At 44.3% G+C, this 26,063-nt stretch overlaps 2 protein-coding genes across 3 annotated transcripts in view; both read left to right on the forward strand.

Moving 5' to 3' along the window:
* Positions 1-12,278, forward strand: part of HIRA (histone cell cycle regulator) — a 31,607-nt gene extending 19,329 nt beyond the window's left edge. Inside the window, exons 14-25 of the mRNA XM_088135365.1 lie at positions 70-264; positions 884-1,054; positions 1,957-2,149; positions 2,397-2,498; positions 4,285-4,433; positions 4,711-4,872; positions 4,973-5,031; positions 5,979-6,084; positions 6,493-6,615; positions 7,811-7,974; positions 9,632-9,720; positions 10,960-12,278. Of these exons, the coding sequence (XP_087991491.1) occupies positions 70-264; positions 884-1,054; positions 1,957-2,149; positions 2,397-2,498; positions 4,285-4,433; positions 4,711-4,872; positions 4,973-5,031; positions 5,979-6,084; positions 6,493-6,615; positions 7,811-7,974; positions 9,632-9,720; positions 10,960-11,076 (1,630 nt within the window). The 3' untranslated portion in view covers positions 11,077-12,278. The remainder of the gene's footprint in view (positions 1-69; positions 265-883; positions 1,055-1,956; positions 2,150-2,396; positions 2,499-4,284; positions 4,434-4,710; positions 4,873-4,972; positions 5,032-5,978; positions 6,085-6,492; positions 6,616-7,810; positions 7,975-9,631; positions 9,721-10,959) is intronic.
* Positions 12,279-14,000: 1,722 nt separating this feature from the next.
* The window catches only part of PPIL2 (peptidylprolyl isomerase like 2), a 40,866-nt gene continuing 28,803 nt past the window's right edge, over positions 14,001-26,063 (forward strand). For both annotated transcript variants that reach the window (XR_003086672.2, XM_007422435.4), the window contains exons 1-5: positions 14,001-14,125; positions 14,958-15,007; positions 16,761-16,806; positions 17,003-17,065; positions 17,515-17,566. Coding sequence is in view for 1 of the 2 variants with exons in the window: in XM_007422435.4 (XP_007422497.1) it covers positions 14,094-14,125; positions 14,958-15,007; positions 16,761-16,806; positions 17,003-17,065; positions 17,515-17,566 (243 nt within the window). In the remaining variant the exon portion in view is untranslated. The remainder of the gene's footprint in view (positions 14,126-14,957; positions 15,008-16,760; positions 16,807-17,002; positions 17,066-17,514; positions 17,567-26,063) is intronic.

The raw sequence follows: 26,063 nt of genomic DNA on the forward strand, positions 1-26,063 counted from the left end.
ATCGGACAGGTGGGGATAATCTACCCACATTTCCCCTGACCTCCACTTTTTTTTTTCCTTTTCCAACAGGGATTTTTCTACAGCCCTTTTTAACAGCATCCCGCTATCGGGATCCTTAGCCGGGTCCATGATGTCGGCTTCCCAGACGAATCAGCTCATAGCTCTAGATTACAATGCGGCCAACTCCCTCGGCACCGCTAAGCCTGCCTTAGAGCCTGTGACAGCTGCCGCAAAATCAGCTGAAGACGTAGCCAACAAGGATGGGTGAGTATCGTGGCAAAGGTTTCCTCCTTCCAACTTTGACCACTAAGGACCTGTTCCAAAAGCGTGGGGGGGTTGGAAGCTCTACCTGCGATGGCCTTCGTGCTCGGAGATCAATGTTGCTTGCTGCCAGAACGTGGATATGCAAACTGGGTTAGGTCAGGTTAAGTTTCTGAATGACTTGGGTGGGGTCCCTGGGGCCTCTCTAGTAGGTGTCCTCCAGTGTTTAATGAAATAGGTAAATAGATGAGGAAAAACACCATCCACTTGTTTAATTCAGTTTTGTCTTACTCTTGGATCCTTTAGAGCAGTGTTTCTCAACCTTGGCGGCTTGAAGATGGGTGGACTTCAACTCCCAGAATTCCCTAGCCAGCATGGGAAGGGAATTCTGGGAGTTGAAGTCCACCCATCTTCAAGCCGCCAAGGTTGAGAAACTGCTTTAGAGAGTGACGTTCTCTGCAAGGCACTCAGGGACCCTTGCCTCTGGACTCAGTGGGGTGGGGGGAAGAAACCACAGCTGTTCATGTCACTCTTTCTCACAGCTTGTGAGCATAATGGGCACTTGCCCGATAGGTGGGGCGCCTCGAGTTGGTTTGTCTATTTTTGCTTTCTCTTTTCGCAGTGTGAACACTACCTCTGCTTCAGCTGTTCTCCCCGCATCTTCGTCCTCAGTGCTGCCCACCTCTTCTAAGATTGAGCCAATGAAGGCGTTTGATTCTCGGTTTACAGAGCGATCCAAAGCCACCTCAGGGACTTCTCCCGTCTCACACGCCAATCAGGTTACCTTGGACAGGTGAGGTGCAGAGCGGGAAAAGAACCATCTCAGTTGGACGCCTTTTTCAAGCAAAGGAGAAAGCACAGATAGAACAGGCCGCACCAAGCTGGTCTCCTCCATGCTTCTGAGAGCTGTGTCCAGAGCACTGTTTCTCAACCTTAGCAACTTTAAGATACGTGGACTTCAACTCCCAGAATTCCCCAGCTAGCCATGCTGGGGAATTCTGGGAGTTGAAGTGGCTGGGGAATTCCCATGCTGGCTGGGGAATTCTGGGAGTTTAAGTCCACGTATCTTAAAGTTGCTAAGGTTGAGAAACCCTGGGTGCTGGCTTAGGGAGGTCTGAGATAGGGCTTCCAGAGTTGCAGTTGACAAATTTAAATGTCCACTGGATGGCAGCAAAGAGACACAGAAACTCTCATTCTTTGGCACCATCTAGCGGTCAACCCAACATTTACAATCCAGATCTGGCACCCTAATAATACAGCAGCCTGTGTTCATTTGTTATATTTTACCTGCCCCTTTCCAAAAAAAGCTCACAACGATGTTCACTCTTCTGCTGCCCTACCTCTCTGCTCCCCCATACCCCGTTTTATCCTCACAACCGCCTGTGAGAGAGAACAACTGGCTGAAAACCATCAGGACCAAAAGGATTTTTGAACTTTGGTCTCCTCAATCCTAGCCTGGAAGCACCCCCATGGCCCTCCTCCTTATCAGAAACTGGCAGACCAGGCCGGTGTTGCTGCATCAGTTGCTTTCCAAAGTGTTTGAAAGCAAAAATGCAGCCCTCATGAGTTTTCCTCCCCTTAAACATGCAGTCAAGAACCTAAGACTTGGCCCCATGCTCCCCGAAATACCACGCTGTGTGTTGTTTGAGGAACCTGAGGCAACTGGTGCACTCAGCCGCTTTGTTTCTCCTGCAGGCTGAAGGAGCAGAACTCGGTTCGGGAAAGCAAACCCAGGGATCTTCTGGAAAGCAGCAGCGACAGTGAAGAAAAGATCGCCATCAAGCCCATGTCCCTCTCCAAGCGAAAGCTGGAACTTGAAGTTGAAAAGAAGAAGAAAGGGCGGCCTCGGAAAGACTCCCGGCTCATGCCTGTCGCTTTAACTGTTCAGGTAATAGACAGCTGTGGGCTCTTTGTCTGTTTCAGGAATGAGGCTGCATCTTCCCACCCCGGCTGCAGGGAAACACCCTTGCGGTTCAGCCCGATCGGCCTCCTCCAGCCCATTGTTAAAACAGGCTCAGATTCGCCTTGCAGAGTTCTTCTGAAGACTGGCTGTATTCCAAACCCAAATCCCCTGATCATCTGTTCCCGGATCGAAGCGGAGAGGGGCGTTTTGACATGCCTTTTTTGTCTTTCAGTCTCCAGCTATATTGGCATCTGAGAAAGATGGTGCTTGCCACAGTACACCATTAGCACTTAAACTGCCAACCCCAGTCCTACAGAAATCGTTTGCATTGCAAGTAAGAGGGTTGTTTGTTTATTATTAGGGTTTTTTTTTTTAATCCTGCCATCTTTATATATAACTCAAGGAGGCGAACATACCTGATTCTCCTGCCTCCTGTTTTCCCCAGCAATAACAACCCTGTGAGGTGGGGTGGGCTGAGAGAGAGGGACCAGCCCAAAGTCACCCAGCCGGCTTTCATGCCAAAGGGAGGCCTAGAACTCAGAGTCTCCTGGTTTCTAGGCCAGCATCTTCATCACTACACCAAACTGGCTCTCGGTGGTTGGTGAAGTTGATGGCACTGAGTAGCATCAGAAAAATTGCTTACCTTTCCTCTAAGACGGGGGGTGCAATTTTTCTTCAGCTCAAAGGCAGCACCAGGGTTTATGGGCACAAGGGCTGCACTTCCAAAGTGTGAAGAGCCAAAAATCTTTTGGGGGGGGAGGGAATCTCAGGAGTTTTAATTCAACCCCCACTGATCCTGAATAGATTTTGTATGGCAGCCTGTTCTTAGTGGAGTAGATGCCAAGACAGATTCAAAGACATCTGCATAATTTTTTCTTTTAAATAGCAATAGTGTTTGAACTGTAAGAAAATCTGTTTTTCCTTATTAATTTTGTGCTGCCTTTTTTTTTCTCTTCCATCACTTATATTACATATGACTAAACCATTATTGAGGCTTACTTGACATTTTATAGTGTCTCCAAAGTCTCGGGTACGTCTTAGATCCTTTCTGAGAATTACGAAAAAAGATTTCAATTGGGAGCTTGGGTAATGTGTCCATAGACAAATAAAGCAGGGGACTAAACTGACTTCAAAACTTCAGAAGGCAGGCCCTATCAAAAGTCTGAGGCTTTGGGGCATATTATGAATGGGTTGAAATCAGGAATTGGGCAGATGGGCAACAGAACGATAAATGGATTTTCTGGCTTATTGGAAAACCAAGGTTGGGTCACAGCATGTAGCCAGCTTCTCCAATTTGTCATTATTTTGCTTATAATATTAGCTGCTTTTGGAGCAACAAACCAGGTTCCAAGTTGAGGCCTAATGATAAGCAGTCCCATCCAGATGAGTTTTATTCACTTACAAAAAAAGGAGGCACAAAGACTTTGCATCTGTGAATGCTCATTCGTGGCAGCCAGGTTTCCTGCTCTTTCTGATGATACAAAAGTGCTTTCTAGCAATTACCTAAGTGTGGAAGTGTCTGTAACAGCTTTCCTTCATCTTAGCCTCTTCCAGAGGCGATCGCAATTCCCATAATTGCCAGCCCACCAGTAGAGAACGTTGGCTTGAGGAAGCTGCCTCACCAGCAGCGTTACGGCGGGCTCTCCTTGTGCTCCATCGTTACGGTCCTATCTGTCAGGCCTAGCCCAAGGAACTCCAAGAGACAATGCAAATTCAGTTCAGCTTTGTTTATTAGCTACAACCTCTAGCAAGAATCTTCCCAGACTCAACCCCAGCTCCCAAGTCATCCAGCCACAACAGTGTGAATTCCTCAGGGAGGTGCCAGTCTCATCCTCTTGTATCTCCCACGCTCCTCCGGCGAGCTAAGAAAATGTTTATCTCCCTGAGCCTGGCCTTCATAATTCCATTCCATCACAATATCGCAACTGTAAATGGACAGGCGTGGCAGGGAAGCCTTTGTGCGCAAGCAGGTGGTGCCTTTTTAACTCTTCAGAAACAGCACCTGCCCTTTTAGGTCCTCAGTCACTTCTCCGCAAACCTCCAGGTTTCTACACCAGCTTGAACTGGGATTGGTCTGGGATACTGTCTTGCTCAGGGTTGAAAAGAAATCTCCCTTGCAGGTGAGCTCCGATCCCTCCATGTATATTGAAGTGGAAAACGAGATCACGACCGTGGGAGGGTCCAAACTTAGCAGACTGAAGTGCAACCGAGAAGGGAAAGAGTGGGAGACGGTGCTCACCAGCCGAATCCTCTCTGCAGCGGGAAGCTGGTAAGCCTGTGTGTCTGAGGAGGTGCAGTAAAGAGAGAACGTACGCGTACGGGTGCACCAGTCTAAAAACCTGATGGGTTGGATTAAAAAGCGATCTTTCCCAATGTGATGGCCTGTAATGGACCTTTTTCCCTTTCTTTTCCCTTTTTTTCCCTTTCTTTACTCTATATTACTTTTGTGAGTAATTTATCTTCTCTTTAAAACTTTTAATAACATTTATATAAAGAAAAGAAGTGCCAAATGGCTGTTTCTCTTTTATTCCACCCCCCTGCCCCAGCGAGGTGGTGAGTGTGGCTTGCGAAAAGCGGACCTTATCAGTGTTTTCAGCTTGTGGCCGTCGCCTTCTCCCTCCCATCGTCCTGCATTCCCCCATCTCCACTTTGCACTGCACAGGGTTTTACATCATGGCTCTCACCGCTGCTGCGACTCTCTCTGTCTGGTAAGCACTGAACGTTTCCCCCACGTCATATTTTAATGTCTTCCCTTGCAAAGAAGTATCTTGGGGAACTGAACGGCCTTTTTTCTTCCGCGTCTTTCAGGAATGTGCGGAAGCAGTCAGTGGTCGTGAAGGACGAATCCCTACAAACCATTTTAGCAGGTAATGACGCTCATGTCCAGCTAGGGCCATCTAAATTCTCTTTATTAGAATCAGGTAAGTAACCTGATGGCCTTTAAATAGCCTGTAGTACAGCATGCCAAGCTAAAGTTGATAGGAGGTTGATCCAAACATTTAAGAGCTGCAGTTCGCCTATTCTTGTGGGAACTGATGTTTCGGGGTGGAAGGCCTGCATAGTAACTTTCTTCCTTCATATTTCAGCCCCATAGTTCTGTCTTTTCCAGCAGCTATTACTCTCCTTTGAGTGCTGGCTCCTTATTCCTGAAAAATAACCTTCTTTTCTGGCCCTCTCACTTTCTAGCACGTTCTTGGGAGTGGATATGAGTTCTTCTCCTTCTCCTTTTTCCCCTGCTGCACAAATGCACCCTAGAAGTCAATTTAAAGATTTATCCTTGGTGATCTGTTTAAATGCATTCTCTCTTTCCTGAGCTCCCCTGCAATTCAGCCACCAGATTCTCAATATCAGAGTTTGGGAGATGAAGTCTTTTGTGAAATGAATATAAGCATCTGAAGTTGTGTCTCTGTTGCTGTGTTCCCTGATCGTGCAAATCCATAACATAGTTCCTTGGATTTTGGCTCAGCATGTTGTGTGAACCAAGTCACTTGGGAGTTGCACGCTTTGGCACTCTGGCTGATGGCTTGATATATTGAGTGAATCCACTTGTTTGTGGTTTAGTTAGCAAACCCTGACTTAGTATGCCATATGATGAAGTGTAAATCAGGTCAGAGTCCAGCTATCCATCTGACCTAGTGTTTCCTAGTGTTGGCAGCATCTTTGGGTGTCGTGTTATTTGGGATCCTAATTCTCAGATGATGTCAAGATTTGAACCCTTTACTCCACCGTCAGCTGACAAGACCTCTCCCCACCCTGTTCCCACCACCGTGGTTCTGCTGCCAAGACAACTGATGATCCTATTTGATCTTTGCAGGAAGTGAAACCACTGTCTCTCAAATCTTGCTGACTCAGCATGGCATCCCTGTGATGAATATGTCTGATGGAAAAGCATATTGCTTCAATCCTTCTTTGTCTTCCTGGTAAGCCCCAAACTGGATAGTCCAGGGGAGGTGAACCTTAAGAGCTAAGCAGGAGATATCCCCTGCTGAATCTCAGCAATTAATGCTTCAGAAGCAAAATATGAGTAAATCAGGTGTCGTTGTCCGTCCCCCCCCCCCCATTCCTTGGGTTGGCTATGGAATCATCAGTCACTAGAATACAGCTTTAAACTGGAAACTTATTTGGCCGTTGACACTCCCGCCCCCCCTTCTTTAAGATGGGGGCTGGCTTTGTATCGTGGGATGGATCTAAAATGGGATTCGAGGTTCACACATAGAGCTCGATGGGAAAGGAAGCCATTGGGTTGAACCTCAACTTGATGTGTTTCATTTCAAGAGAAGGCCTGTCCTCTCCCACTGTGTTGACTGTAATATTTACTGTCTTTCCAGGAACCTTGTCTCTGACAAGCAGGAAACGTTGGCACAGTGCGCAGACTTTAGAAGCAGTTTACCTTCTCAGGAGGTCATGCTGTGTTCAGGACCTTTAGCCATCATACAAGGAAGAATGTCTAAGTACGACCTTGAACATTTTGGTCATTTTTACCCTAGTGGGTTGCTGCTTTGGGCCCAGCTGAAGACTTGTACACCTGTCGGCTCTCACAACTTTTCCCGCTGAGAACAAAGAGGACTAAGTCTCCTGAATAACATTTATTTCCTTATTTATTTATGTACGATGTTTAAATTTATTGTAGCCACCCAATTCCAACATGAGAACCCTTAGGATCCAGCCAAACTCTAAATGTTGTAATATGTGGAAACTGACGTGTCTATTTTGGTTATTCACTGGCCTTAGATAAAATTCAAAAAGTAATAAAATAAAATCAAGACAGCCAGCATTTCTTAGTAACAGATAAGCCATATTAAACCCTGAGGCTGTTAACCTTAAACGTTTCATTGAAGAGACATAAATGATAAATGATCAATGAAAAGAAATTATAGATTATAAAAATCATAAATTAAAACAAGAAACAGATAAATGAGAGGGTTAATAATTATAGTTATTCCTACTATTAATGGTGCTTCATTGACTCAAAGGCAACCATCACTCATAGCTGTCCTTTGGAAGAATCAGCATGACTTTTATGCTGTCTCTGCTCCTGTGTGGATCAAACAGGAGAGGTAGTTTGGGGAGAACTCCTTGCTGCAAACTATGAATGAAAGCCACTTATCTCTTTCTGCCGTGCACGGAGGGAGGAGAGAAAGAAGAAAGTTGAACCCAGGGTTGGTTTTGCTCACAGTGGCAAACTGCGTTGCCACTAACTCAGTAACTCTCTAACCGCAACTTACCTCCTCCGCTAGACTCTGCTAGAGTGCATGGCCGTAACACATTTAAATTGTCATTATTATTAAGACCCCTATTTTGTGGCAAGATCAATACAAATATGTTGACATAAAGCTCTTAAAACAAACTTAGCACAGCTTTTTTTTTTAACCCCCCCCACGCCCCCAGATAACGGGAAGGAAAAAACAGAAAAATCACAGCCCTAACTATGCACACCGCCTTGTCTGTCTCACACTACCTCTGCTCTTAGCCCTCAGGCCACCAAAACAGACCAAGGTCTCTGGCCACCAAAAGCTTGATGACCTCTGCATTAAACTTCGAATGCAGCCACGGTTAGAAATACACAGATTTCCCGCAAAAGCTCCTCCGCCTTCCTTCTCAGTTTCCCTTTCCTGAAAGCTGTCCTCTCTTTGCTCCTTCCCGCAGCTCTGGGCGACAGGCAGCCAAGTTGTTCTCCATGCCTCATTTGGTGCAGCAAGAAACCACAACAGCGTACCTGGAGAATCAGGTGGCCGCAGCCCTGGCCTTACAGTCGAGTCATGAATATCGCCACTGGCTCCTTATCTATGCACGGTACCTGGTTAAGGAAGGTAAGGAGCGATCCTTGAGTTTTCCTTTTTCCGGAGTAGATGGTAGAAGGATAGAAAACTCAAAAGGGGAACTCGCGTTTGCATTCCAGTTCTTGGAAAGATAAACCACGATCCTGATTCAGGCATCGTGATAAGACAAAGGAGAAACATTTGGAATTCGTTTAGCTTACCCTGCTGACAGTGGGCAGCGTAAAGTAACATGTTTGCTTGTTAAACTAGAAATCCTGGGAAATTCTGGCTTATTATTATGGTTAGACTGGATTTGGCATTTTTGTCCACCTTTCGAGTCCTTCCCAAGGACCTGGAATAGGAAGATACGGTTGTTTGATGGTGCTAAAGCTATCGTCGCAGGATTTGAGCTGTTCCAAGTAAAGCTGCCTTTTGCGATTGACTGATGGTGATTTTATCAATGCTGATGGTCTTGAAGTGGCGATTATTATTATTATTATGTCTATTTGTATGGCTGCAACTCTAGGCAGCTCACCACAGGTAAAAACAACAGCCCAATAAAAGCAAGTCCAAAAAAATCTTGGCCATTTTAAGAGGCGTGGACTTCAAAAAATATACAAACCTATAAAAACCATCAACAATCATTTTAAAACAAAAGTAATCATGATCAACGGCAGGATCCATCCTTATATCAGCTCAACGCAGCCGTTATAAAAGCCCCCCACCGTTGCCAGACCCCCAGCATGGGGGCAGAGCCATATCTTCAGGGCCTTGCTAAAGGCCGGGAGGGTCGAATCTAAGGTCCTGGAGATGCTGTTCCAGCGCTCTTTTTCTTATAGAAAAATACGAATCTCGGCCCAGGGTGGGGGTAAATGTCTTATGTGTGTTGAATAGAATACAGTGGTACCTCTACTTATGAATGCCCCTACTTACGAAATTTTCAAGATACGATCAGCTCCGGCCCCAAAAATTTACCTCTACTTACAAACTCGCCTCGACTTACAAGCCATTTTCTGCCCGTGCCACGTGGTCCGCAGCCATTTTTCCGCCCGTGCCACGTGGTCCGTGGCCATTTTTCCGCCTGTGCCACGTGGTCCGCGGCCATTTTCCGCCCGTGCCACGTGGTCCGTGGCCATTTTTCCGCCTGTGCCACATGGTCCGCGGCCATTTTCCGCCCGTTCCACGTGGTCCGCAGCCATTTTTCTGCCCGTTCCACGTGGTCCGCGGCCATTTTTCCACCCGTTCCACGTGGTCCGCAGCCATTTTTCTGCCCGTTCCATGTGGTCAGCGGCCGTTTTTCCACCCCTAACGCGTGGTCCGCGGATGCCGGAACGGATTAATGGTAATTACATTGAACCTTATGGGAAAATTTACTTCGACTTGCGACCAACTCGACTTACGATCAGAGTCATGGAACGGATTAAGTTCGTAAGTAGAGGTACCACTGTACCTGATAAGAGTTGATAATTATTCCAGCCTCTAAGCCAGCGTTTCTCAACCTTGGCCATTTTAAGAGGCGTGGACTTCAACTCCCAGAATTCCCCAGCCCAGCTGGGGAATTCTGGGAGTTGAAGTCCACGCCTCTTAAAATGGCCAAGGTTGAGAAACACTGCTCTAAACATTTGAAACACGCACGTCATTGGGCTTCATTTGTCAGAAAGAGCGTTGCTTTATTGATGAGTATTCTTTTGCTTACCGTCTTCACCAGGGTTTGAATATCGACTGAGGGAATTATGCAAAGATTTGTTAGGCCCTGTCCACTCTTCATCTGGAAGTCAGTGGGAATCGACCGTCGTGGTAAGCGTTACTTTCCTTTTGGAACCGATAAACCAATATTTCTCTCTCTGGCTCAGCACCAGGCTGAACGCACGCAGCCTTGCAATGCTCACCTTCCAGCCACGTGGAGCACTTCGTAATTTAGTCCAAGATTCATTCCTAATTTGGGCAGTGAGAGTTTGTATTAGAAAAGGGCAGTTTTCAGAATCATTGGGAGAAGATTCCAACTTTCCAGCTGCTTTCCTAATATTCTTCGGGGCGTGTTCTTAAAGTAGCTGTTCTTGAGCAAAGGAACCAAACTGCTGAATTACCAGTTATTTTTTAAATATTTTTTATCAAAAGAATTTTTATAACAACAAAAGACAGACATACAGTGTAAATTTATAGGGGAAAAAGAGTGAAGAAAGATATAAAACAAATAAGTGAAAAAACGAAGTAAATAAAAAGTGTGTGTGTGTATAAAAATAAAGAAAGCTTCTGATCTTCTTTGCAGCAGTTAAAATGAATTTATCCTCCCTCTTTAAGATTACATCATAATTCTCTTCTTCCTGTATTCTTCCCTTTCTAATCATCAAATCCATAAGTCACCAATTCATTCTTTTCCGTTTTCAGCAAAAAAGTCCATAAAGCGCTTCCAATCACTAATAAACGTACTTCTTGTCTTCTCCCTAATCAAACCAGTCTGAATTACAAGTTGTTGAGCAGTGTAGCTCTCTCCCTTCTATCCCGAATTTAAAAATGCAGGTTCTTATCCCACTTCCAGAAACAAATTAGCTTCTTGGTGCTCCGTTGACCAGGAAGGACTCTTGGATGTTCTCCTTATGATCCCCATTGCTTTGTTGAATAGCCACTGTACTTTACATCATGGCCATGCTTTGTATTTTGCTTCGTATGCGATTTCTCGGTCTCCAGTTTCCCTTCCTTTTTTGCTTTTTTCTAACGCCGTTTAGATAGTTCTGATGAAACAGAAAGCGGAAGGCAAAGATAAAACTGGTTTCCCTTCGTGGTGCCCCATGATGATTTGTGTTTACAAATGAAGCAGCCTTTACTATGATGTTTTGTTAACCGATGTTTTGGGTACCCGGAGGCTTTCTTTCAGAGCCTCTTTCTGTAGAAATTGCTGCAAGCTAAGACTTCGGGCCCTCTGTTTGATCTGCAGTGTATTTCCATGCAGACAAGTGGTGGAAGTCCGGCCTCAAACCTTGACTTCTATGAGATGTTCATTTGTGTTTGTTTCTTTGTTCCTTTGCTTTGGCGCAGGGCTTACGGAAGCGCGACCTGCTCAAGGAACTCCTGCCCGTCATCGGGCAGAACCTTCGTTTCCAGCGGCTTTTCACGGAATACCAAGAGCAGCTGGACATCTTGAAAGACAAGTAGCATCTTCTCAGATGTTTCTCCAGCCTATATGAGAGCAGGAAAGCTTTAAGGCAGAGTCGAGGGTCCGTTGTCAGAAGCTAACACTCCTAGAAAATGCGGGGCAAGAGGCAGGCCTGAGGTCTTTTAACAAGCAAACTATTGTCGTTCTTAAAGAAGATCGCACGAGGAAAGTGTGAAAATACGGGGATGAAAGGATGCGTTTCTTGGTTCCCTCCTAGAATTTGAGCATCACAGCTTGTGGCTGCCAGAGAATGGCCTTCAAAGGAGACCGTTGGACTCCAGATCTGATACAACAGATATCAAAGAGACACTGTTTGTGAGCCTTTGAATATCCTTTGAAAAGCACATTACAAGAAGCTAAACTGAATGTCATAGCAGCCCGCGTTTCAGGGTTCTTTACTGAGGATTTATGGAGGCTCCTGTATTTGGGTTATAAAGGAGGAGCCACATAAAAGAGAAAAATCATAAAGTTCCTAAAGAATTATGCAGCCAACAAACTCTTTAATTGCGAATAAGAATAAGAAATGACAGGCTGTTCGATCACAATGGACTATTTTTATACTAGAATTTGCTAACTTGTAATATGAGAATTTTATTTGGCCGATAACCAATAATTCCCCCCTCCCCCAAGTCCTCCTGTTGTATGAAACGTAACTTCATTAATTATGACAGCTACGTTGCTGAACAATTGTACCAAAATAAATGTCTTTTTTTTTTAACTATTTGTAAAAGGTATTGGCAAAATGGGGAGGGATAGGTGAAAATGGAAGGGATTTTGGGGCGGGGCGGGGTTTTTTTTGTAAGTACCATTAATAAATGAACATTGCATTGATCTAAGAACAAACGTGAATGTTCTTGTGCTGCTTGTGGTAGCATTAAACTGTACAGGCCTCCGCCTGTGAAAACAAATCTTGAACCCAGCCTTCATTTTCGGTTGATAGTTTCATTTATTTTGACCATGGGTCACTGTGTAGCGCCGGTCCAAAGCAGTCACAAAGCAAGGGAGGTATCAGATTATGCCAATGAATGACACATCTCATAAAGAGGTAACACTCTTGTAACCAGCCTTCCTGATGTTACGTGTCTGGTGGTATCCAGAGTATTACATGTACTGTATAAACTTGCTGTTAAGTCGTCTTCTTTTTTTCCTCATTTGCAACTGCATATAATGCTGTCCTGTAATAAAGATGTGTTTGTATCAGTTCCAAGGAATACTAGTTGGGCATTTCCAAACAGGATTTTCAACCTAGTTTGTTAACGAGGGAGTCTCCTGAAAAGCCATGCTGTAGAGTTAGGCATTGTTCAGTGTTGTTTCACAGAGGTGGGTCAGATCATTGACTTGACAGATGGAAAGAAGAATGGGGACAGACACATTTGTTTTAAAAGCTTATCTAAATGTCCCAAGGAAAGACGTTAAAAATCTAGTGTATTACTGTCCAGACTAAGACTGGGGAGATCCAGATCGAAGTCCTCACTCAGCCTGGAAATTCACTATATGTCCTGAATTGTTTCAGGGATGAAAATGAAACAGGGACTAAATAAAATGAATTGGGTCCAGAGTCGGTTGTGATTAGACCTTCCAAAATCAAACAGGACAAGTATGTACGCTGTGTTGGCCTATAAGACTCCATATGAGTGTAGGTGGAGGCATTTAGACTTGCTTGGTGGGAAATTATCTTAACACATCCAGAGGCCCTAGGCTGGGAAACGCAGGAAGCTGGTATAAAAGGATGAAGTCAGAAATGGAGAGGTGGAACTCTGCAGAAGGGCAGAGGTTGGACTAAGTTTAACAGCTTGGATCTCTGGTTTAAAAATGCTGGGGAGTACCTTTCAGGTTCTTGCATTCAAGGGAGAAGAAACTGTCTATCTTCACTTGGTTTTGTAAAATTGGTTTTTTAAAAAACCCCATTTGATGCAAACATGCCCTGAACCTCAAACCATACAAGGCTTAAGCGTGGTTGGTCAGTTTGCGATCCATTATAACTACGTGGAGGAAGAACAGTTTATACATTTGATGATCTGGAAAATCTGGCCATTATATTTAGTCTGTAAGCATCAAAGAGAGATCCACATTTATTACTGGAAATGTAACCTGTTTCAAGAGTGGTAGAGTCTCCCCTTTCTGTGCCAAAAATGGATATGGAACAAAGTGGGAACATCAGGGTACCCTCAAGTTGAGCATACTGAACTTGCACATGTCTGTACATTATTCTTAGCAACGATAAGGAAGTGGTTTGGGAAATGCATCTTTGACTTCTCAACCTAGCCTAGAGCTGTGGGCTGTCCTAGTGGTCTCCTATCCAAGGGTTAATCTAGCTTGGGGGTTGTTTTGTTTTGTTTTTTGAGATCAGCCAAGGGTGGTTAGTTGCTGTCACTTGCTACGGCTAAGATGAAGACTCTTGAGCAAAGCCAGTGCTGATGACTTCATGAACAGACACATGCAATTGTCTTGGTTACATCTGAAAGAAAACTTCCCAGGGCCTTCTTGCAGGATATTTTTCCAACCTTGCTGTCTAGCCTACAGCCCTGGGAATTGCCTAAAGGTTGCCTCTCCCAGGACTAACCAGACCCCGACCCTGTGTAGGTTTCTTTAAAACAAAAAGAAAAGCTCAGAGGAGGCCTCTTAAAGCAGTGTTTCTCAACCTTGGCGACTTTAAGATGTGTGCACTTCAAGTCCCAGAATTCCCCAGCCAGCTGAAGAGAGATCCAGGTTTATTACTGGAAAAATAAAAACCCATGCTTGTCCATGCTGGCTGGGGGATTCTGGGAGTCGAAGTCCATACATCTTAAACGTTACCAAGGTTGACAAACACCACTTTAAAGCGACAAAAGAAGAAGCGGAACCTTAAGTGGCAGCTTCTTATTTCCGCGGCGGGGACTGCTTTACGCGGCGCACCCTGCTGAACCGGAAGCAGAGCCTCGACGCCCTTTCTCCGGAAGGCGAGTATTTCAGGCAGCCGTTCAAGCTCGCCGGGTGGTTTCGGTCCGGAGCGGAGGGAGGAAAACCGGCCGCCGCCATGGGGAAAAGGCAGCACCAGAAGGACAAAATGTGAGCGAAGCGGCTTTGGAGGGGTCGTGGGGAAGCTCTCTGGGGGTGGGGCATCTCGGCCCGGCCTACCTGGCAGGGAGGTTGTGGACGGGAGGAAAAGGGTTCTTGGAGGGGTTCAAAGCGGGGTATTGGCGCTTCTTTATGTCCTCGCTTCCTTAGAGTCTGTCCTGCCAAAGCTGAAGGCGAGATGGGAAGCTCATGAAACATTCAGTGTACTCTGTGTGTCTATGTATATATGTGTGTATACATGTGTGTGTGTATGTATGTATGTGTGTGTGTATATATATATATATATATATATATATATAAAACATATATATACACATATATATACACATATATACATACATATAAAAATAATGAATATATAACATTCAGTCTGTAGAGTTCCCATGATAGAGTGAGCCTGCTAGATGGTTACCTGATGGTTAACGGGCAAGGGCTCTCTGTATGGGTTTCTTTGTGTGTGATTTTGCAATTTTGTGGGTTTTTAAAATCTTTTTAAGTTATGTTGGTTGTATTTTTCATTGGTTTTTATCTGTTTGGATTGCTCTGTTGCGTATGCTGCCCAGAGTCACTATGTGAGATGGGTGGCTATGTAAATTAGACAGGCCAACAGTTAAATAGCTGTATAAACGTGATGGATAGACAGAATGTAAATTAGTTAGAGTTTCTTGCTCTGTCCTTCCTGTTTTCCAAACGCTGCTCTAGCATGTCAGGAAGGACACATACAAGCAATCTGTAATTAGGAACCAGTGCCTGAGTTAACTTATCTGCCTTTTTTCCTGAAAGGCTGGGTACATCTTCCTCTAATCGTCTCTTTCTCTTTTAGGTACATAACATGTACAGAATATACACATTTTTATGGAGGGAAGAAAGCGGGTATGTGATCTGGGCCTGTTGAATTTTTTTTGTTTGTTTACATGTTTAGTATATACTTTGTTTTTTTCCCTGGGAGTTCAAAGCAAGATACAGGTAGTCCCCAGTTTAAGCACGAGTACCGGTCCCAAGGTCTGTCCTTGAGTTGAAGTTGTACGTAAGTTGGAACAGTATTATTGTATAATGCTGTATAAGTAGTATTGGGTAATGAACTTGAATCCTTGGGTATTTAACTCAAATCATTGTGTATTTAACTTGAATTTTGTTACAGTAGGCTCCATTCTTAACTATGGGTCATCCTTAAACCGGGCATTCTTAACCCAGGGACTACCTGTACATTAAGTTCCTCATTTTATCCCAGCTGTAAGATAGGCTGAACTGAAAGGGAGATTGGCCAAAGTCATTTGGACTGGAGTCACTTAGCGCAATGCCTTAATCAGTCCGCCATTGTCTTCATCTGAAGGGCCTCCTAAGTTTGAGGAAAACACCGTAATTAAAATGGGCAATTGCCTTGTATGGGTCCTCTATAGTAATGTGGCCTTGCTGGCTCTGATCTCTTGATCCTTGCACATTGAGCATGGATGAGTGCAGGGAAATATCTGCCCTTGGTGAGCAACCTGTAGGTACTCCATGCAGTCAAGATTTTAGCATGAAGCTCCTACTGAAAGGTACCCACCTCTTGTAGCTATGTGTAGTTGACAAGGGGCATCTCTGTCTCATTCTGTTTGTGTAAATCAGTGTTTCTCAACCTTGGCAGCTTGAAGCTGTGTGGACCTCAACTCCCAGAATTCCCCAGCTAGCCTTGCTGGCTGGGGAATTCTGGGAGTTGAGGTCCACACAGCTTCAAGTTGCCAAGGTTGAGAAACATTGGTGTAGATGTTTCTTACATGAAATGTGAGGTGGAAACTCATGATCCTAATGGAAGTTTCAAGATCTTTTTCTCTGACGTTGATCCTGTATTTGCCTCCTTTACTTCTCAGTGGGGCAGAGGGTAGGATCTGTACCTCTATGCATCTGTACATTTGATTTAATTTACTTTAAGTTCTTTGTGATCTGGGATTGGTCGCCAAAAATTAATGTTTTTTTTAAATGTAAAGAAAAGCACAGGCTGGGATCACACTTTGCACTAAGTCATTAGAAGTTTTATTTGGTTTGGGTGCAGCAAATTATGTGATTCTAGCTATTCATGATTTGCAAACTGAAACCTGTGGTAAGGGTGGGCGGTTTGAGGTTGTGGGACTGTAAGCTCCTGTTTGTGCTTTAAAGGCCTCTCTGACTCTGATAGGTATAATCTGATTGCAACTGCAGTGTCCTAAAATACCATATTCAAATAGAAAACAAAGCAGTTCCCCTTTTCTCCCCAAATCCCCATTTCCCACTCCTAAAAGGTAAAGTCTGACCCTTGACCACCATAGGCCTATTGCCTCCTTTAAAAAAAAAAAAAATTATGCTTACGCAACACAATCTTTGCTCTTAAAAATATTTTAAAAACAAACTAAAAATACAAACTGAAAAAGAAAAGAAAAACATCTACCTTATATTTTATACTTATCAATAGTCACTTGTTTATTAATGAATTTGCTACTATAATATGAACAGTACATAATATGCTCGTGGCTTAGCATGTTGAATAAACCCACAATCGATGTTTTATTTAACAAACCATGCCTGAGCGCAATACATTATTTATAGCGTATTTATGTGAGGATGAATATGCTGGATGTGTGAGATATATATTTTTTTTTTCTTTGAATAGAAATTCCACAGTCGAACTTCAGGCGTCTGCCTTTCGATCACTGTAGGTAAGCTTGAAAGAAATCGTAGTCTAATATGCCAATTCCTTCCTTCATACTTTCATAGGAATCTTGAAAGCTGCTTTTAGTTGGAGTCGATATTATATGGGTGGGTCATCCATCTCTGTGCGTTGGCTTAACCTTATGCCAAACGGGTTCACTGTGCTCTTTTACACTGAAATGGAATTTTTTCTCTCCTTGCTAGCTTATCTTTGCAGCCATTCGAATACCCAGTTTGTACGCCAGATGGGACCATCTTTGACTTGCTGTAAGTTATTTTTATTCCAGTCTCTCTCTCTCTTTTTCAGTATTGATCTTTTAAGAGAGTTGGGATTTGGGTGACATACCAAAGTTAGTTCTAGATAAGGTGGGGATGATGTTCTGCCAAGTGCCTTCGGAGACATCTTCTGTTTGTGAGTTATTCTGTAGGGCTTTCAAAAAGTCTCCCATTTATTGAGCCTTGACTTGTTTAGTGATACTGATGGCAGCTTTGGATGGATAGAAAAGCTCAATTGAGGCATTGTGTGCTCCTGTCCCAGGACACGGTCTGAAAAATCCGTTGTGCAGAACCCATACTGGAACGAAGTAGATTTGCCTAGAAATCCCACAGAGATCCCATTGAGTTCCATGGAAGAATGGGTGGAATATATTTACATGTAGAAAACAATGTTTTCTGACTTTCCAAGTGGTTCTGACTCTGTGTCTGCGTTGTTTTAGGAATATTGTTCCATGGATAAAGAAGTATGGAACGAATCCGATCACGGGAGAGGTAGGTATTGCTGAATTTTAAAAGCCCAAGACCACAGATAACAAAACCTCAAATAATGAGGATTTGAAAAAGCAGGTGTGAAAACCCATTTCCCATTTTGCATATGTATGAAGTAACAAGAAACAAGCCCCAAATATGTCAGTCCTTCAGGATAAGCCAAATCAGGAAACAAACACCACAAGGACTACTGGAACTCTATTGTTGCAGAGTATAACAGAATCTTGAAAGCTTGACAGAGATTTTCTCTTTCCCTTCTTACATGAAAGAGAATCAAAGTGGGGCAATCTTGAGTTTCTTCCTTACTTCCTCCTCTCTTTTGGGGCTAAGTTGGTGTTTATCTCATGGCTGTTGAAAATTTCCTTCAAGGCCACCTCAGTTCTTCTCTATAAAACCACAGATACATGAATACTAAGTTCTGGCCTTTTTCTAACACCATAGATTCAAGAAACTGTGGGTAATGGAATGATAACAAGACCCAAGGCTTTTAGAGCCTTATTTCATCACAGTTTGTGCTCCTCTTCCAGTGAAAGGCAGAAGAATGCAGGACCTTATGTGCACATCCATGCTCTTGGATGATTTCCAGAAGAATTGCTGACAGCCTTAATAATACTTCCAGGGGATCTGCAGGGATTTTAGAGTAGTGTTCCGTGTTTCATGGTGAAATCAAGTTACCCCCACAAAAAGGAGTGAAACTTGAACCTGTGGTTGCAAAACACAAGGGTTGCTTTTTCTTTAAACACAAGAGGGCAGTCGTGTTGTTTGGCCTGAAAAGTTTGGCCAGATCTCTGGATTTGCAGAAGGATACCCATGTGTTCTGTGCTGTTTCTGTTCTTCATGGCCCTGTATTTGGAGATTGTCAGGCCAAGTGACTGTTGATTCCTGAGGATGTTTCTGGGAAGATCTGTGAGCCAGGGGTACTTAGATTGCAAACCTATTCCTTCTGTCTAGGGGGGATTTCTGCCCCATTTAGTCCACTGCCCATTCAGAGCGGGAAGTCCAGAGACGAGGCAGCTGCCAGACTCTGTTGGAAGATCTTCAGTGAAGGAGGCCCTCTTTTTATGGTTGGTCTAATAAAAATTGCAGGTTGAACCTTCATAGGGAAGATTAAGACACATCCGCACCTTAATTCAAGTGCCGTGGATGTGACGGATAGGGCTGTTGTAGTCCATGCAAAAAAGCCCAGGATGTAGTCTCTTGAATTAGGAGTGGATTCTCTTTGTGAATTAGGATGATATTGTTATTATTATTTAAATTTATATACTGACTCCCAGGGACTCACCACCCACTGGTAGTAATTTCAAGCCAGTTGACTCTACACTAGCAGCAATCAACGTTTTTTAAACCTCTAGAGCAGTGTTGGGGAATTCTGGGAGTTGAAGTCCACCTGTCTTAAAGTGGCCCAGGTTGAGAAACATTGCTTTAGATCATTCCTGAGAATTGCCTGTATGTGTGCAACCCTCACCTCCACCAAATCTGTGTACACTAAGCAGTCATCTTTGCTGTCCTTGTTCCATGTTGAAATAGTAGCATTCTGCGTACTGTTACGGGCCTTAAAATCTGATCATCAGTTGTGTTGGCTTAGTATTTCAGATTTAACTATTTTTTGCCTACCTGAGTGTTGTCTAGATCTGTTGGGATGTTAATTCCCAGCTTGCCAACCTACCCATAGCTTAGCACTGGGTGTGGACTCGGCCACTGGCTTTAGACCTCCCTTCTTTCAGCTAGATGTTGCCTAAAAGGAATACGCTGCCTTTTCAGCAAACAGAGGTTAAGACCTTGGAAGCGCGCACGAGGCACAAATCTAGACGCTTCTTGATATTAATAGCTTTGCGCCTGTCAGCTGTTGAACGGAGTGGGGATTTGCAGTTATAAAGGACTTGCGCAATTGTTAGGGCAAACCCAACATCTCAGCCCAGTGAGCGACATGCCAGATACACAATGCAGCTTGCAACTTTCATAGCCGGCCAGCAGATCTGCCCAACTGTCTGGCTGCAGTTATTTCCTTTGTCGGCAATCGTTTCTGTTATCCTCTGGATCCTTTTCTCTGAAAGGGATTTTTGAAAATGCAGTCTCCCCACCCCCACCCCCACCCCGATCTCTGCAGAACCTAGCCTCCAGCCTTTCGCAAAATATCAAAACAGGAAGTCCTGGTTTGAACTCCAACCTTCATCTCCAGCAGCTGCAAATAGCCTGTCTGTACCGCTTAGGAGCCAATCTAGCAGATCATCCTGCTGTTTCGTGCTCCTGGGCTGCCCTCTTGTTGTGTCCAGGCAGCACCCGCGTGAAGGCTTCAGAGGACTTTCTAGTGGTTTCCAAGCACTAACCAGGCATGAAGCTGGTTCATTTTAGCGCATTAGCTATACCAAGAGTGTCACGCTGAGGCCACCACAATCAACAATCTTGATAGCTAGAAATTCTGGGGAGGTGCCGGCTTGGGGAAGATTGCAGTAAAGCGTGTGTGTTTGTATGTTTGTGTGTTTATTGTTGGGAGGGAGGTTGCATAGTTTCCACATTGTACATAATGGTTTTAGGGGTGGTTTGGTCAGTCAGATTTAAATCTGGGCATGCAGCTTGACGAAGGGGTTATTTTTGCTTCCTTGTCCTGCATGGGAAAATTGGGGAGTGAGGGGAGACATTGGCCTTGCAGACTCTCTCTGTTGACTCTGATTTTGCACGCGTTGCCCCATTCTAGGGTAGCTGAAGCCTGTCCTAGGGCTTTCTCCCTTTCCCGGTTTAAAGTCTCAGGAAAGCCTTCAGAAGGCATTAATCTCCCCCGATTTTCTCCGCATCTCTTCACTTGCTCGCGTGCCGTGGTCCCCAACCACCTTCTGTGCTTTTTGGATGGCCGTGCACCCGCCCTTGACTTGTTCACAGCAAAAGAGATATTCCGGCTAAACTGCGATGCCAGATCCATCATCCTAAAATGAAGCAAACCCAATTGCGTTAGCAGGCATTTGTGGTAGGTTTGAGTAATATATTAAAAGCCAGTGGGAGGTTGCTTGCTTTCTTCTCATTAAAGAAATTGGGATGAGTTGGCAAACACTCTGGAAGGAGAAGAGACCAAGATTGGTTTGTCAGGCAGGACCTTGATGAGGACAAAATATTCCCTGTGTGTGTTACACAATTCCTTCCTTCCTTCCTTTCTTCGCCTTTCCCCCAAGATTTCCTTTTCTTTTTTTGATTTTCCTATCATCTGCAGATGGGAATATGATGCTTATGGCCAAACAAGGAAGAAATCTCATTCATTCATCTTTGTGATTTCCTCTCCCTGCTCAGGAGAGATACTATAAATGGAGAGTTTGAGAATCAGGCCTCTATTTTAAAAAATTGAATCTTGTGCAATGTATGGCCATTCTTCCATTACTTCAGACCTTTTATGAGATTGTGTGTCCATTGGCTGCCTCATGGGGATTTCACTGATTTTAAAATAATTTGTTCAGTTTGGCCAATCCTGGTCTAAAGTTTCCATATTAGATTATTTAAAAAAAAAAATATTCTGGAAACCTCCTGAGTTGCTGATAAGTGCCTCTTCTACCTAGATTTTGGCTATACAAAAAGTGTCACAGCTAGCAAGTTCTTCATTTGCCAATACGTAATAATATTGACATTTCTTTGATTGTTATAGGCTCCCCAGAGTTGTTGAGAGTCGCGTGGCATGCAAATTTAATGTTGTTGTCCGCAGGGGAACTGTCAGACCCGGATCATGCTGACAAGCTGCAAAGATGTGTGATTTTTTTAAAATTCTGCCCCGTTGTCAAACAGTTCAGGTACTTACTCCTCTGATCCAATCAATCTTTATTACAGTCATAGATCAGCACATTCTTACTCTTCTACTTTCATAGCAATCTGGGACTTCCAGGAATTTGAACTCGAATCTTCCTGATTCTAGCCTGCCCTCCTCATCACAACACCACAGTTGGATCTCTAGGACAGGAGAATCCCCCAGGGTATAAAAGTCAAGTTGTAGATTTCTGCCTTAGCTGCAGCCTCTGAACCGACTTGAAGGACAGCCTCCCCCCCCCCCCCCCGTTTCTGAAGCTACCCTCCGTTTGTGAACCGAGCCGGTGGAAGAAAGACGCTTTTTCCTGCTCCATGCCTAACGGCACCCTTTAAACTCTCACAAATATTTTAACAAAGCGTGGTGGTGCAGCCTGATGAAGGCCCAAAGAGACAGTGGGCAGAACAAACAGCAGTGTGAAAACGTGTGCACGATATCCCCTGTCGTGCTCCTGTCTGCAGTAGAAGGGCAATTAATCTCCATCCTTCATCTTTCATCTTGAATTTGCCCTGGTGCCCTAGTAACCTACACATTTGGCGGGCTTCCGCTCTGTGTGGTGAGGAGGACGGCTTGCCCTCTTTGGTCCTGGGAGGAATGAATGATGTCAGCTGGCAGGCAGGAAGCAAAAACGCGGCAAGCATGACTTGTTCGGGATTGTTGGAAAGTAGGTCACTTTGCCAAAAGCAGCTCCGCCAGCGCGGTGGACCTTCAGCCTGAAACAAAAGCAGGAAAAGAGGAGGCCAAGGGCGGGGGCGGGGGGAAGCGTGGCTTTTCTCTAAGCGTTGAGCAGCATGATATGCGGAGGTATTGATTCTAGGGAGGCGAAGTTCTCTTGGCCAAGTCATGAGCTAACTCGGTATCCATAATAGCGTTGAAAAGGTTGGAAGCAAGGAAGAAACAGTAGAGCTGTTTCAGCAACTGTTGAAGGAGCAGAAGTTGCAGGTCAGAGATGTCATGGGACGTAAGGCTTAAGGATTTACTTTACTTCAGCCTCGTCTCCTGTGTGGGCCTCCCAAGGAATGTGACCCTCCAGAGAAAAGGTGTCCGATGCTGCCATGGGATTTAAGTGGGCATCTCCTTTCCACCAAGTGCTGAAGTCCTCCCTGTGGCTTGGGTTCGAACAGCTGGTGGAAAGAGGTCCACATATGGAGCAAGGGATAAAGCCTTGGAAAATCTGGAAAGGTTAAGAAGTTTCAAGAAAGAGGCAGGAGGCCCTGGGACTGAGGGAGGAGCAGTGCAAGCCCGGGCAATGAGAGGTGATCATGGCTACAGCATCCATAATGAGAGGAAGCGCAGTTCATATGGCCGCTAATTTTCTTCTACTTCTACCGTTGTAGGAAGCTGGTTCTCTTTCTTGATAGCAGGATAGGATGTGCTCTGTGTAGGAATCTGTTTTGGCCACCTCGTAATCCAAACTAAAGGGACGTGCCTTACACCAGACTAGATTATTTCTCCATCTGATCCAGCTTGGATCCACTTCCTCTCAAGGGCCTGTGGTGACAGTCTTTCCTGCCATTGCAACCTGGTCCTTCTCATTGGAGAGGCAAATGAGATCAGATCTTTTGCAGCCGCTCAGCTAGTGCTGTAGCGCCACTGCTCTCCACAGATGGAGCATGTCTAAATCGAGGGCCTCGCCTTGTCCACAGGGCATATGCAGAACGACACTGCATTTGGCCTGCCACCTATTTTCCAGACAGTTCTCTGCAGTGTGGTCCTCAAAATGATTTCCTACCACCTGTTCCTCTCCAGCCGGGCTGAGAACTGAATTTCTGCTGGATGGTTTTGCATCAGCAATGTTCCTATTTTCTGGGCCAGGCCCTGCCATTTCGTTGCCCAGGGTTCATGGGCTACAGCGCCCCTAGAATGTTACCAGCAGCTGTGTGATCCGTGTGGCTTTGGCCACAACAATTACCCTGCAGTTTTTACAGATGGCTCCGAGTCACAGGACTGCGTGGGAATAGCAGTCCATATGGACCACGCTGTTGTGAAGAAGTTCTGCTCTGAATCATTACTGTTGATGATGATGAAGTTTTGTTTTTTGTTTTTTCGCAATCTTACATGAGCTCTCTGGGCTTGGAAAAATCTGTTGATTTCCTGCCGTGAGTCCTTTTGCTTGTTGCTGGCAACCCCTTGCTGTTTTCCTTCTCTTTCCCTGCTAGAGATTGAAAGCTGGAATATCTATTTAGCCAGATGGTCTCTAGAGAAATAATTTTTTTTTTTTGATAGAAAGAATTAATGATTACAAAATTTAGAGCAAACATTTACATAAATCCTGGCTTGTTCTGAAGCAAGGTGGAAGGCTTGTAAGAAACGGGGGAATTTATTCATCGTTTTTCTAAGTATGCCTAGAATGACAGGAGACCTGTGCATCAATTGTCTGGGATTGAAAAATAAAATTAAGAGTTTGGATTTGATCAGGCAGGTTTAAACCAAAAATGAAGAAAGGGAGAGAATAATGATGTTTTTTTTTTTTAGTGGGCCAAATTAATAAGCTTAATTGCAACCGGAACTTGCTCGCTTTGTAACCTTCCTACAGAAACTGCTCTTGCAGTTGCCACTTTTAATCAGCTTGGCTGGCTATCAAATGTTTGCTGGAGGGTTGCACCGCTTGCTCAGAATCCAGATTTGTGCCATGGCAAGTTGACTTTTACTCCCATCATTGCATTTCTCTTGCCCTAATTATGAAGAGTTTGTTTTAGTAGCGAGCAGAGCCTTTCATTCAGTGTTTCTCAAACTTGGCAATTTTAAGACCTGTGGACTTCAACTCCCAGAAAGCTCGCTGGGGAATTCTGGGAGTTGAAGTCCACCCATCTTAAAGCATGCTGGCTGGGGAATTCTGGGAGGTGAAGTCCACAGGTCTTAAAGTTGCCACATTTGAGAAACACTGCTCTAGTTTCTGCTGTTAGCAGGCATTGCCTAGTTCTGATGTCTGTTGCATTCTCCCTTTTAAGTTCATATCATCCGCCTTTTGCATAGGCAGTACTGCAGCAGTCTGGGAAAGAAGAAAGTTCTGTAAGCTGTTGACTTTCTGTCTCAGTCTGTAGGTCTCATTCTAAAGAGTTACAAGAGTTATATCTATCTGGAGAGTAGGCAAGGTCAGAGTTACTTATTTGTTGTATACAGGTTGGTCGCGATGAGTGCAAGTTCGAATAGTGCAAAATTTGATTATGTGCAATTTATAAACTGACACCAGGTCACGTTTCATGCAAGCCAAAATTCAGTCAGCGCGAGGCCAGCGCGTGCACGGTTGAGGCTAGTGCGGGCGCAGCGGCTGTTGGGGTTTTAGACGCTAGTGGTCAGGTGTGCCAAATGGAGAAAAGGAAGTTGCATTCAAGGAAAGCTCAAAAAAAAGGCTCCTTTTGAAGAACGACAGCAGAATGCCAGAGATAGCAGGTTCATTTTGGATGTGGCATTATCCTTTTACTGTTACACAGCATTTCAGTAATAAACATATAAAAATTTATGTTTAAAAATTTTCATTGCCTATTTCCATCAAGCTGAAACCAGTCACCCTGTGTTCCATAGAAGTATCACTGTGAATAGTGCAAATTTGAATAATGCAACTAATTTTGGGATTCATTAACTGCACTAATCTGAGACCTACCTATATCTATCGATTTTCTGCTGCTTCAGAGGTTCGGTGGAATCTACGTTGTGGAGCGAACCTGCTGTCTCTTCCTTTTCCCATTCTTGAGCCCTATCTTTTGTTTTATTGAGTCGTAACTGAAGCAGACAAGTGGCCTCCCGGGCATTGCAGTGTATAAAAAGTAAATTAAAAGCATATAGGAATAAGAATAGCAAATTAAAAAGAAAAAAATAAGCTTAGATTCGAAGCTGCTCACCAGTCACCATCTTGAGACACCCCACCCCACAAGCACAGCCTCTTTTTAAAAAATGCCAAAAACTGTAAAGGGATGTAATCAAGACTGAGAAGTTATGACTGTTCAAATAAGGGGTTTCTCTAGCTTGGACACGGTGCTTATATTTAATTTTAATAGATACTTTAATCTGATTTATTGAAAATGGTTAGGCGTACCCACGATGGGCACATCTTGGATAAGTCTAATGTCCTGTGGCAGGTTTAGCCTTCATTCTTAAGAAAAGATCCACCCAGTTGTAATCTTGAATGACAAGGGCTGGTTTGCTTGAGAGATTCTGTCTAAGAGCGCTTGGCTCTTTGAATTATCTAGGCTAGCGTTTTTCACCTTGAGAGTTCAAGGTATGGGTTTTTAAAAAATGGTTGGGATTGTTCTTGTAACCTCTTAGCTTCTGCAGACAGATCTTTCGATTATGACGATGTGCCATCAAGTCGTTCTCGACTCCTAGAGACCACGTAGATAGATTTTCTCCTTGATGATCTAGCTCCAACCTGGTCCTTCAGAACTTCAGTGGTGCCCCCATCACTGCTGTATCTGAGTCCGCAACTTGCTGCTGGTCATCCTCTTCTTCTCTTTCCTTCCACCTTTCCCAGCATTAAGCCTTTTCCGGAGAGCTGGCTAGACAGATAATACTTTACAGGGTGTTTTTTCCCCCTTTTTTCCCTTTTAAACAGCCTTTGGTTACATTCTCACATCCAGGAGTCAGAGTCAGATTGCCCTCATGGCTTTCTCTTTGGGTCTGTGTGCCTCTGTGTATGAGAAGAGCATCTGTGTTGGCTTCTGAGTCACTTGGTACTCTCATAACTTTTTTTCTTTTTTGGGTGCTTCCATGGAGGTCAAC

The sequence above is a fragment of the Python bivittatus genome, unplaced genomic scaffold, assembly GCF_059951505.1.
Source record: "Python bivittatus isolate LINGU-HERP-01145 unplaced genomic scaffold, Pbiv_v1 ctg000100_np1212, whole genome shotgun sequence".
In the NCBI taxonomy this organism is placed as follows: domain Eukaryota; kingdom Metazoa; phylum Chordata; class Lepidosauria; order Squamata; family Pythonidae; genus Python; species Python bivittatus.